Raw genomic sequence first — 12655 nt, forward strand, 5'->3', positions numbered from 1 at the left:
GTCTGGGTTGGGGGTGGGTTGCATATATATCTGTCGGGGGGGTCCCTTGCCTCACTTTACTTTGCTCTCCCTGGGGTGGGATGCGCAGGTGTGGGCTGTGCGTGCCCGGCCTCCCTTCCTGGAAGCCCTGGCTCCCAGTGGACGGTGTCTGGTTCTGATTCCCACGCCCCGAACCATTTCCCTGGGCTCCTGGCCTTGCCCAGAGTCTACACTGATATTCTGATTTTTTCCAGGAAAGATGAAGCGTGTGGACAGCGGCTGGGGTCACCTCATGGTCACCCTGTGGCCCAGCTGCCCCGGCTCTGACGCTTTGCACCATCCACTTCTTTTGTTAATTAGGGGAAGGTGGGCAAGACGGAGGGCCTGTGCTTTCCTGGCAAGATGTGGCTGGAGACACATTGTCACAGCAGGCCCTCTCTCTCCCTCTGGGGTCCTGGTCGCCCTCCCTGTCCCCAGCCTGCAGCCCAGGCAGAGCCAGGTGGCCAGTGACCTGCCCAAAAGCAGCAGGCCCCAAGCACCGACCTCAGGATTTGGGTCATGTCCCGGGCCAGCACCTGGCTTGTGTGATAACAGGCATAGGCATGCCTTCACCCCTCCCTGGGGACCGGCCCAGATATTCCCACACCCTGCGGGGTAGGGCAGGGCCTCACAGAGCCTCTGGAGGCAAGAGTCTGTGGTAGGTGGATGGGGGTGGAGAAGGGGCCTCTGGGCAGCTAGCCCTGGCACCTGGCGCGTGCCCAAGGGACTGGCCATCCTCACGTGACCGTCTGTCTCTTTGTTGTAGCACAGGCTCAACAGGATGGTGTCGGCCTGGGCCGGGCCCGGTGCTTGGGGACAGAGCTTTTGGCCACTACCAAGGCGAGGGTGGGCTCAGGAAGCCCCAGGCAGCGCACCTGTCTGGATACCCTCCATCTCCAAAGCCTGATGTGTTCCTTGACTTTCAGGGAGGAGCTGTGCTCAGGCCTGTGCCAGATGCAGAGCTGGAGCTGTCCCCAGAAGAGCAGAGGGTCCTGGAAAGGAAGCTGAAAAAGGAACGGAAGAAAGAGGAGAGGCAACGTCTGCGGGAGGCAGGCCTTGCAGCCCAGCACCCACTGGCCAGGCGCTCGGGAGCCGAGCTGGCCCTGGACTACCTCTGCGCGTAAGCGGCCCTGCCCCACATAGTTCTGTCCCAGGCATGCGTCTCCACCTTTGCCCGAGGGGTTCGCAGCCTTCACCCGCACGCACTGTGTGGAAGGTTTTAGAGTAGTGGGGTATTAGCATTCATGCCAGACCTGTGCTGCTGCCACTGACCTTTCTGTCTGAATGGCTCAGAGCCTTCAGGAACTTTGAGGGGTGGCAGCAGAGCTGCCACGTGTGCAGGGGTTGCCTGGAACTGTGCTCTTAGAAATGGGTCCGATGGGCCGAGCGCGGTGGCTCAAGCCTGTAATCCCAGCACTTTGGGAGGCCGAGGCGGGCGGATCACGAGGTCAGGAGATCGAGACCATCCTGGCTAACACTGTGAAACCCCGTCTCTACTAAAAAATACAAAAAACTAGCCGGGCGAGGTGGCGGGCGCCTGTAGTCCCAGCTACTCGGAGGCTGAGGCAGGAGAATGGCGGTAAACCGGGAGGCGGAGCTTGCAGTGAGCTGAGATCCGGCCACTGCACTCCAGCCCGGGCGACAGAGCGAGACTCCGTCTCAAAAAAAAAAAAAAAAAAAAAAGAAATGGGTCCGATGGTGAACCTCATCCCAGCCGTGCTCACCGCAGGAAGAATCCACGGGCCTGGGTGCTCCTTGGACGTGGGGGTGAGAAGGAGGGAACTCGAGGTGGCCTTCAGCCCTCACTCACAGTGACGGGAGGCGCCATTGCCACCCTAGAGCGGGGAGACGGGGATCGTGAGGTGCCAGGCGCAGGGCGCCATCTCCCTGGCTGCCTGCAGCATTGCTGGGTGGATGATGCAAGATTGCAGGGGTCAGAGGCTTCGGCGTGGGCTCCACAGCCTTGCGGGCCGTGGCCACCTCCCCGGTGCTCACCAGCACAGGCTGCTGCCCATTTCTGTCCGCTCCGTTGGTCTCCGAGTGCTAACTGCGCCTAGAGTAAGGGGTGTCACAGCGTCTGTGTGGCTGGCTTCCTCGGAGACAAGAACTGGGTCCGGTCCCTGTGATGGGATCACCCTGAGGGGCAGGGGGTCCTGTGGGTGGTGCTGGCTCTGCCCAGGAGGACAGACTCCAGCCGCACCTGTGTGGGAGCCCCTCAGAGAGCCGACACCCAGTGTGGCTGTGCAGCCGGCAGAATGAACAGCGGGGCTTGCATGGATGTGCACACTGCATGCACACACGTGTGTTGTGTATACTGTGTGTGTGCACGTGTGTGCATGTGTATACGTGTTTTGTATATACGTGTGTGTGCATGTGTATACATGTGTATGTATTGTGAATGTGTGTGTGCATGTGTACGTGTGTGCATGTATGTACACGTGTTATGCATACATGTGTGCGCATGTGTGTACATGTGCGTACGTGTTGTGTATATGTGTGCATGTGTGTACGTGTATGTGTTCATGTGTGTACGTGTTGTGTGTACGTGTGTGCGCGTGTGCTTACACGTATGTGCATGCGTTTATGTGTTGTGCGTGCGTGTGAGCGTGTGTATATGTGTGTATATACATGTTATATATACGTGTGTGCGTATGTGCATGTGTGCATGTGTGTGCGTGTGTGCGCATGTGTATACGTGTGTTCAACCGTGTGTGTTGTGTGTGTGGACGTGTGTGTTGTGTGTGCATCCCCAGGAGGGCCTTCCACCTGCAGGAGAGGGTCTCTTGGCCATCCTGCACCAGGCTCAGTGCTGGGCTCAGGAAGTGGGGCAAGCCTCCTGCTTCTCAGAGCTTAGGCTGCCTTAGGGGGTTGCAGAAGGAGCTCAGGCATAGTGTTGGTTGGATCCGGCTGGAACCAGTTGAGTCATCATGGGTCTCTGCACCAGTCAGTTCTCTGGAGCCTTAGCTTCCCCCTCCCTGGGGAACGTGGCGCTGAGGCCAGGTGCCTAGGGCTACCCCAAGAGCTCTTTCCTGCTCCGAGAATCCGAGAACCTGCCTGGCCCAGGGGATGGTGCTGGCTGTGGTGTGAGCCGCAGGAATGGACAATGGGCTCCCTGTGGGAGGCAGAGGGCGACTGGGGCCTGCAGCTGTGCCGCCTGCGCCCTTCCTGTCTTCACCAGCAGGTGTCTCTGGGCGTGGCTGTTCTGGACCTGCCCTGATGCCTGGGGCAAGTGGGGAGCAGACATGGGTGGGGTTTATCCTCCTTCCTCCCCACGTCTGCCGGCGCCTTCGGCTGCTCTCAGTGTGGACTCTGTTAGCATGAGGGGGACGTTGGGAAAGTGGGTAGGAGGGGGGACCAGTCACTCCATGGCGTGACTGCCACTCCCTGGTCTTCACCCTGGAGGTGCCCTGGCTCCCATTCCGTGATCGCACACCCTCTGAGCTCCCCACAGGAACGTCCTGGGTGCCTGGGAGCCCGCCCCGCTCCCATCCTCGGCCTCACACTCTCTGGGACCTTCCCGTGGCTCCCTCGTGCTACTCGCAACGCCGAAGCAGCAAGTCCTGTGCGGAGGCGCTTGTCCTGGATGTGGGAGGAGGGGGAACCCTTACTCCTGAGAAACAAAGCAGCCCCTTCCCACGCGCGCTTCCTCCAGGGCCTGGGATCCACACACCAGAGGGCCAGCCACAGACACGGGCACCCGGGCAGGAGCTTGTCCTCTTTCCTGGGGGTCTCCAAGGGCGCCCGCAAGGCCAGCCGCATCTGCTGCCAGATCAGAGCCCATGTGGATGTGTGGGGCCCACGGTATCCCTGGCAACTCAGGGTTTTCTAAAGAGAGGAAGCCAAGATTCCCACAGGGGAATGCCTTTAGCCTGGGGGCTGCTGGGGACCATCGGCCGCGCCACGGCTGGCCCACCACAGAGCCCCCAGCACAGGGGCAGAGGTGAAGGTCGGTACCCCTGAGTTGTCCTTCCCCTGCAGAGGCCCTGGGCTAGGACTCAGGAAGGGCGTGCTGGCCGCCGTGGCCCATGGCCGTGTTATGGGCTTTCCACGAGGGGTTCCTCCTGGAGGCAAAGCCATCTGCGGCCGGGTGGGCTCTGTGCGGAGGAGACCCCGAATGGTTCTGGTGAGCCCTCGTGGTGGAGAGTCTCCTCTCATCTCTCCGGGGGCGCCCCACCCATTCCAGGATGCCCTGGGGGTCTCCTCTCCAGATCCCCCGAAGGCTCTGTCCCCCCAGACACGTGGACCCAGCGCCCGTGGGTCTTCATGTCCTGTCCCTAGAACCCAGGTCGCAGGCTGGGCAGCGTCCGCACACGGTGACCTTGGTCTGTGACTGGTGACCGCGCCCTGGGCTGTTCTTGGCATCTCAAGAGTTCAGCTCCTCTGCAGCCTTCCTGGGGTACTACTGGCTTTGTGTGGAGCTGGGACTGGTGGGAGCTACGCAGCAGGGCTGGGGTGGGGGATTGTGGCCGTTGTGTGCTATTTCCCTGGGCTGTGACTGTCCCCTCATTTCCCCAGCAGGAGCCCCAGGCTTGGTCGCCTAGCTCGATTTTCCAGCTCGGAGCCATGTTGCTCTGGCCTTGCGTGGGCGGAAGCTGTGGAGTGTGGGGGCAGTCCCTCTGCTTTCCGTGGGCCTCTGGGCTGCCAGGTCCACTGTGGTAGTTACACGGCTGTCAGCGGGAAGCCTGCTCCTCCTTAGAGAGAAAGAAGAGTTTATACGTTTAACACGGAAAGCTGAAGGTTTACTTTCCATATGACTGAAAGAAGAAAACCAGCATCCCTCAGGGCCTCCGCCACGACTGCTGGGTGTTCACACTGGGGGCGGGTGGCGAGGTGACCACTGCCTCCCTGGTCCCTGCAGGCTTGAGCTCGCTGTTCTCAGGGGCCGACCCCCTGCCTGGGTCTGCTCGAGGCAGGAAGTGGTGCCCCCACAGGAGAGAGAGGAGCTGGGACCCGGGCCGCACGGATCCGGCCGGAACGGGGTCCCCCACTCACCTGCGGAGGGACGAGAGCAAGTCACTCCGGCCGTGGGGCAGCCCAAGCCCACCTTCCTCAGGCCCCGCGTGGAGCCCGCACAGCAGGGCGTTTTAGCCTCCCTGCAGCCTGTGGCCTCTGGGCCTGGAACCCTGGAATGAAAGGCCAGAGCAAAGGCCAAACGATCCCATCAGTGGGGCTTAGGAGACACTTCTTGGGGTCCTTCCCTACCCAGGCCCGCTGCCCTGCTGCTGAGGGACAGCCCAGCTCCAGTATCGGAGGAGCGGCCAACCCGTGAGACCCGGCCCCTGCCTGCTCCAGCCCCGCTCGGGCCTTTGTGGGGTTTGGGTCGTCAACTCACCCGGGTCGGCAGTTCCTGCTGCCGTTACGAGCACGTGGACGCTGTGGCTGTGGGCCGGCTTCAAATGCTGTCTCAGCAGAGAACCTCTCTGTTTTCTTTTGGAAGGGGGTTCAGCAAGAAGCCCCCGCTTTTTGTGGGGTTTTTTTGTTTGTTTGTTTTGAGACGGAGTCTCGCTCTGTCACCAGGCTGGAGTGCAATGGTGCGATCTCAGCTCACTGCAACCTCCGCCTCCCAGGTTCAAGGGATTCTCCTGCCTCAGCCTCCCGAGTAGCTGGGATTACAGGCGTGTGCCACCCACACCCGGCTAATTTTTTGTATTTTTAGTAGAGACAGGGTTTCACCGTATCAACCAAGATGGTCTCAGTCTCCTGACCTCATGATCCGCCCGCCTCAGCCTCCCAAAGTGCTCAGCTTACAGGCGTGAGCCACTGCGCCTGGCTGCCCCCACTTTTTGTTTTTTAAGCCCAGTGGGCTAGCAGGGACTCTGGTTCTCCACCCAGCTGGTGAGTACCACAGAGGAGGAGGCCCTTTTCTCTGGGCTGCTGTAGACAGATGACCCTGCAGTGGCCGTGGCCCCTGCTGTGCCAGGGACAAGGGACTTTTCTCTGGCTGTTCTCTTTCCTTTTCCAAGATGGGGCCTCCTGTCTCCTGCCCCACCTAGGCAGAGAGAAAGAGGATTGTGTCCTGTGAACTGTGCAGCTGCACAGGGACCGGTCCCCAGGGTGAGTGGCAGAGGCGGCCATCACTCAGGAGGCCTCGCCCAGCATTGTGGGACCCACAGGCGACACTGAGCCCGTCTCCTGCCCCTCGCTGTGTCTGCTCCCCCAGTGACGAGGCCAAGAGCGGGACGGCTTCAGTGACGAGGGAGACGGGCTCCGCTTAAAGCCTGCCTGGGCTCAGTGAGAGAGAGGCGCCCTTGGTTCAGGGCCATGAGCAGCAGTGCTGTGGGCTCTGGTAACACCCGTGAAGTGGAGTCACCACTCCAGGTTCCCAAGGAGGAAACAGGCTGGTGGAAGCAGCAGCTCAAGGTGGGGGAGTTAGAAGGTGGCAGAGCTGAGACGCCAACTCCTTCCCTGCAGCGGGGAAGCAGCCCCCAGCAGGCAGATGCCATGGCCTGGCTGGCCCGGGTGCACCTCACAGGGGCCTGTGCTGGCCGGATCAGACATCCGGGGAGCAGACCACATGGGGCTGTCTAAAAGGAAAGAAACTAAAATTAAACCTCTCTGGAGGCTCCTCTCATCACTCAGGAACCCTGCATCAGTGCACATGGTGCTGGTATGTCACCTAGCAGGTACACAGCTGGTTCTTCACCCACAGGACTCCCCATCCACAGGACTCGGTACCCGCAGGAATCCCCACCCACAGGACTCTCCACCACAGGACTCCCCTCCCGTAGGACTCCACCCACCCACAGGACTCCCCACCCACAGGACTGCATTCCCGTGGGACTCCCCACCTGCAGGACTCCCCACCCACAGGACTCCACCCACCCACAGGACACCACCCACCCACAGGACTCCACCCACCCACAGGACTCCGCACCACAGGACTCCCCTCCCGTAGGACTCCACCCACCCACAGGACTCCCCACCCACAGGACACCACCCACCCACAGGACTCCCCACTCACAGGACTCCACCCACGGGACTCCCCACTCACAGGACTCCACCCACCCACAGGACTCCACCCACCCACAGGACTCCCCACCCATAGGACTCCACCCACCCATAGGACTCCACCCACCCACAGGACTCCCCACTCACAGGACTCCCCACCCACAGGACTCCCCACTCACAGGACTCCACCCACGGGACTCCCCACTCACAGGACTCCACCCACCCACAGAACTCCTCTCACCCACAGGACTCCCCACCCACAGGGTTCCCCTCACCCACAGGACGCCCCACCCACAGGACTTCAGCTACCCACAGGACTCCACCCACCCACAGGACTCCCCACCCACAGAACCCCACTCACCCATATGGCAGTGAGGACAGGCGGGCTGGGCACTGCTCACAACAGGCTCAGGGCCCTCGTCTGTGCTGAGCTTGCAGTCTTCAGACCTGGGCCTGCACATTGATGGAGGCATCTGGGCTCGGCTGCCCTGCCTGACCCTGGAAATACGTGTCTGGGAGGAGGTCTCTGGAGTAAACGCTGCCTGGCCCTGCCCTAGCCATAGCGCCGGCTTCGCTCCGTCGGGCAGCTGCCTGATGTCCACAGGCCCCAGTGCAGGAGCAAGGTGGGGGAGGGGCGGTTGTGGCCCCAGGGAGCCGCCCCTCTGGCAGCCGGGAGCTGCTCGTCCCCAGGCCCACTGCCCCCTTGTGAGGGCCTGGACTCAGGTGTGTTCCTCACTATCTTCCCATTTTCATACAGAAAGTACATCGTCAATTAAGTTGCTCCCTTTCCTCCCAGAGAAACTCGTTTCATCCTCCCTCCCCTGTAAAATCCGTGTGACCCGTGGGGCAGGGGAGCCCATGGGGACTTGGGGGCAGTCGTGAGCCTTGGGGTGGCCACGGTAAGAGTGGCGTCCACGAGCTTCCTGGGCAGGCGGCAGCAGGGCCTGGGGTTGTGGCTCCTCTCCTCGGGCAGGGGAGGGGCTCCAAAAACCCCCTTCACCCGAGACCTTGGTGTTTAGCGCCTGGTGGGGCTCCGTCTCCTAAGATGAGGCGTCCCAGATCTGTCAGGGCAGACAGGCGTCGGGAGTCTTCTGCCCAGCACCCTGAGGTATTTGTCTTCCTTTCCCTAGATGGGCCCAAAAGCACGAGAACTGGAGGTTTCAGAAGACAAGGCAGACGTGGCTCCTGCTCCACATGTATGACAGAGACAAGGTGTGTGCATACTGGGGCGGGCGCATCTCCCGGGGGCTGAGGTCCGTGCATGGCGGGACAGGCGCATCTCCTGGGGGCTGAGGTCCGTGCACAGCAGCGCGGGCGCATCTCCTGGGGGCTGAGGTCCGTGCACAGCAGCGCGGGCGCATCTCCTGGGGGCTGAGGTCCGTGCACAGCGGGGCGGGCGCATCTCCTGGGGGCTGAGGTCCGTGCACAGCGGGGCGGGCATGTCTCCCGGGGGCTGAGGTCCGTGCACACTGGGGCCCTGACAGCGGAAGCGACAGTCTGAAAGGGCCGCCCTCAGGACCCGCTGCAAGGAAGGTCTCCTGGTGCCCTTGTTCTAAGAGATGAGCTGCGTTGCCTCCTCCAGGAGCCCCACCGCCGGCCTTCAGGGCAGAAACCAACACAACACGACCTTAGGGAGGCCACCTGCCCTTGTGCACGTGTGCGTGTGACGTGTCTACACGAGTGTGTACGTGTGACGTGTCTATACGTGTGACGTGCGCCTACACGTGTGTGTATACGTGACGTGAGTCTGCACGTGTGGTGTGTCTGCACATGTGTATGTGTGACATGTCTGCACGTGTGTATGACACGTGTCTGCACATGTGCATGACACGTGTCTGCACATGTGTGTGTCCGTGACATGAGTCTACACGTGTATACGTGTGACGTGTGTCTGCATGTGTGTGCATGAGTGTGACGCATGTCTGCACATGCAAGTGTGGGCAGCTGTCCTTTTCAGGGGCAGGATGTGAGATGGGGTTTTACAGAATGAAACGAGACAGAATTCTGAACTAAACCCAGCCGCTGGGAGGTGGGCTGGAGCTGCCCGTGTCCTTTGAGGCTGGCGGAGCCCACGGTTCTGCCTTGCCAGCTCTCCTGCGCCCATGTTACTAGAGACCAGGCTTTGTGTGCTCTGTGCATGTGCGCTGAGGGCAGGGCGCGGTTTTCTCTTGCCGTGCCTGTGTTTGCAGATTCTCAGAGCGGGGCAGGCCCACTGGCCCCACTCACAGCCCTGGGACATTCCAGGCATAGCCTGCAGCCGCTTTCATTATTTTGTTGATGTTGGTTTTTTGTGGGCAGTTTTGAGACAGGGTCCCGCCCAGGCTGGAGTGCAGTGACATGATCACAGTTCACTGCAGCCTCAACATCCTGGGCTCAAGCCATTCTCTCTCCTCAAAGTCAGAGGACATGTACATCCCAATTGTAAGCCCTACTGCATGCTTCTGTCATCGTGACACTGGGGTGGGCACAAAGCTGGAAGCAGAAGTGACTGGAACAGCGGGGGAGCCTGGAAACCCTCACGCCCAGGGCAGCTGGTTCCAGCACGCGGGCCAAGCCCATTCCAAGTGGAGGAAACTTCTCCACAGAGCCCGGGACAACTGGGTGTCCACGTTTGGCTTTGTTTTTTTTAACCGAAGTTTACATGGTTTTATTTATATGTTACGATTACCAAAAGTAAACTTTATACAAAAATTTTTATACAGAAAAATAATCCTTGGTTAGGCAAAGCCATTTATATGTGTGTATACACACACACACACACACACACAGACATCTTATACTGTCATAGTTAAACATATTTATAAACACACAAATATGCATTTTACTTATACATGTTTATTCCACATGTATTGTAGCCGTACATATTTACAAATACGCTAATATTTAATGCGGCCCCCAGCTTCACACCATATGCAAAAATTAACTCAAAATGGATCAAAGACTTAAATTTAAGAACTAAAACCAAAACTTTTACATGAAAACCTGAGTCCATTTCATGACCTTGGATGAGGCAACGATTTCTTAAATGTGACTCTAGAAGCACAAGTGACAAAGGAAAAGTCAAGAAAGCATCCTCATCAGAATCTAAGACTGTAGCAGGGCACGGTGGCTCACGCCTGTAATGCCAGCACTTTGGGAGTCTGAGATGGGCAGATCACTTGAGGTCAATAGTTCGAGACCAGCCTGGCCAACGTGGCAAAACTCCGTCTCTACTAAAAAGACAAAAATTATCTGGGTGTGGTAATGCTTGCCTGTAATCCCAGCTACTTGGGAGGCTGAGGCAGGAAAATCGCTTGAACCTGGGAGGTGGAGATCGCGCCACTGCACTCCAGCCTGGGCAACAGAGCAAGACCAGCTCAAAAAAAAAAGAAAGAAAGAAATGCATCTAAGACTTTGCACTGCATACAGAACTAGCGAGAAAGTGAAATGGTTGCTCCAGAATGGGAGACGTTTATAAGTCCCACATGAATGAGAACTCTGCTAACTCAATAATGAAAAGAGCCCGGTTTTGTGAGCTGCTGCCACAGGGACCTGAGGAAACCCGTCTGCAGAGCAGATTCGCAGGTGGCCGGCGAGCCTGCGCAGAGGTGCCCCCACCACCAGCAGACAAGGGTCAGGCCACCATGAGATGCCGCCTGGCCACTGCCACCCTGAGCGGAAAGAAAAGCACCCCAAATGCCGGAGCGTACGCGGCACTTTTATCACGGCCTACCCCTGTTTTATTTGTGTCATGTTTTCTCATTTTTCTGAGGATTTTTACAATGTTTTTGAAATGTCCTCCTCTCCGTGCGGCTTCTGTTTTAGCCACAGGTTGATTCAGTGTTTTGTCTGCCGCTAACAGGCGTTTCTTCTTGCAGCGTCTGGGGCAGGGTCTGTGGCCAGGCCGCGTGCACCCTTGGGCTGCGGTGGGAGGATGAAGCCTGAGGCCAGGGTGTCCTTGGCTGCACCATCTCGTCTCCTGCTGCTCAGTGGCCCCACCCTGCCCCGCCCCTGACCGACTCCGTCTCCCCTGTCCAGGTTCCAGATGAGCACTTTTCCACCATGCTGGCCTACCTGGAGGGGCTGCAGGGCCGGGCCCGCGAGCTGACGGTGCAGAAGGCAGAAGCTCTGATGCGGGAGCTGGACGAGGAGGACCCTGACCCCCTCCTGCCGGGGAGGGTCCAGCGCATCCGGCAGGTGCTGCAGCTGCTCTCCTAGCGGGTTCAGCGCGGGACGGGGCCGCTGCCCAGCGCAGGGTGGCCTCGGACCACACAGGGTGCAGCTCCTCCGGCGGTGGGGGCCGGGATCACCAGCACCAGAGCCTCGCAAGGGCCCCTTCTCTCCTCCAGACCCTCCTTGGCCGGAGACAGTTGTGACAGTGACGACAGGTTCAGTGCCTTCAGTGCAGAGCGTGGACGCTCTGGAATCACCCAGACACCTGGGCTTGGAGGGGCCCTGGAGCCCTGGGAATCTGCTTGGGAGGGAAATGTCTATTTTTCTACCGGGAATATTTTAAAGATTGGCCATGCTGGCTCCTCCTGCCAGCTGCAAACCTGCACCTTCCGCCTCATTCCCCATCCCCATCACCCTGCGTGGGCCGCGTTCCTGGTGCCCTGCCTGCGTCCATCCAGGGGCCTGGCTGTTGCCTGTTTTCCTTTAACCCCACACAGCCTCACGGCTGGTCATGGGGAGCCCCTGCTGAGGGCTTGTGGAGTCAGATCACGTACCTGTGCAGAAACCGTCTCTGTGGCTGCATTTGAAATAAAACTTGACCCACCAGGGACCGTGGGTCCTGCTCTGCACGGTGCACCCCCTGCCTGTGGACTGCAGAACGCGCGTCCCCCATGCCAGCGCGCCCCGGGCTGAGACCCCGTCTTTAGTGGTGGCCATCCCAGGATGCCATTCGGGGCTCTGTGTGTGGCGTTCCTGGCAGTGGGTGCTGGCTGACCACTTGTGTTCGGGCCGGCCGTTTCCCAGCGCTGGCAGTGACTGACTGTGCCAGGAAACACACTTAGGCCACACACAATCGAGCCACACACTTCCTGTTCCCAGCAGCCTGTGGTCCCCACCCCCAAGTGATGTGAGGTGCAGCGGGGCATCGAGAGGGCCACGGTGACCACAGGACTCCGGGCAGCGGCTGCGGAGGGGCCGGGTGGGCATGGCGAGGAGGTCTGTGCACCCCTGCGAGGCCAAGTCTGTTCCAGGATGGGCCCGGGGGGGTGCCGAGTCCAGCGGCTCTGGCCTGGGTATCCACAGAGCAGACGCCCAGGTGCTGCCCCAGAGCTCCCTGCTGCCTGGCTCAGGTTGGGGGTTTGTGCTGCCGTCTCAGTGCTCCCCCAACTGACGGTGGAGCAGAAAAGTAGCTGCAGCCGCCACCTGGCAGCCTTGGGACGCTGGTTCAGGCCCTGAGTGCCCCCTTGGGTGCCCCGCTCCCCAATAGACCTGCTGAGGCTGAGGTCAGGCTGCCTGCGTTGGTTGCCCCTGACCCACCGAGCTGCACGCAAGCCGGGAGGTGGGAGCACGGCCTCACCCCCATGAGAGCAGTGAGGCTCAGGCCCCAGGCTGTCATCCTGGGGAGGGCTTTGGGCTTCTCGGGGCCTGTACCTCAGAGCGGTGACTGACCTCACTGTGACCCACAGACGTCTATGTGACTTCCATCTTAGCTCCCTGAAGACACTGACTGGGGAGTGCTGTCTTGTCAAGGGTTCCC

At 60.0% G+C, this 12655-nt stretch overlaps 1 protein-coding gene across 2 annotated transcripts in view; it reads left to right on the top strand.

Moving 5' to 3' along the window:
• CUNH7orf50 (chromosome unknown C7orf50 homolog) overlaps positions 1-11747 on the top strand; it is a 124361-nt gene extending 112614 nt beyond the window's left edge. Inside the window, exons 3-5 of one of the 2 annotated variants that reach the window (XM_033194417.1) lie at positions 945-1138; positions 8097-8219; positions 8261-8315. In XM_033194417.1, the coding sequence (XP_033050308.1) occupies positions 945-1138; positions 8097-8219; positions 8261-8300 (357 nt within the window). In that variant the 3' untranslated portion in view covers positions 8301-8315. Of the gene's footprint in view, positions 1-944; positions 1139-8096; positions 8220-8260; positions 8316-10983 lie in introns of those variants that run through there. The other variant, XM_033194416.1, reaches the window with a different exon arrangement.
• Positions 11748-12655: the final 908 nt, after the last annotated feature.

The sequence above is a fragment of the Trachypithecus francoisi genome, unplaced genomic scaffold (assembly GCF_009764315.1).
Source record: "Trachypithecus francoisi isolate TF-2019V2 unplaced genomic scaffold, Tfra_2.0 Lachesis_group4, whole genome shotgun sequence".
Taxonomy (NCBI): Eukaryota; Metazoa; Chordata; class Mammalia; order Primates; family Cercopithecidae; genus Trachypithecus; species Trachypithecus francoisi.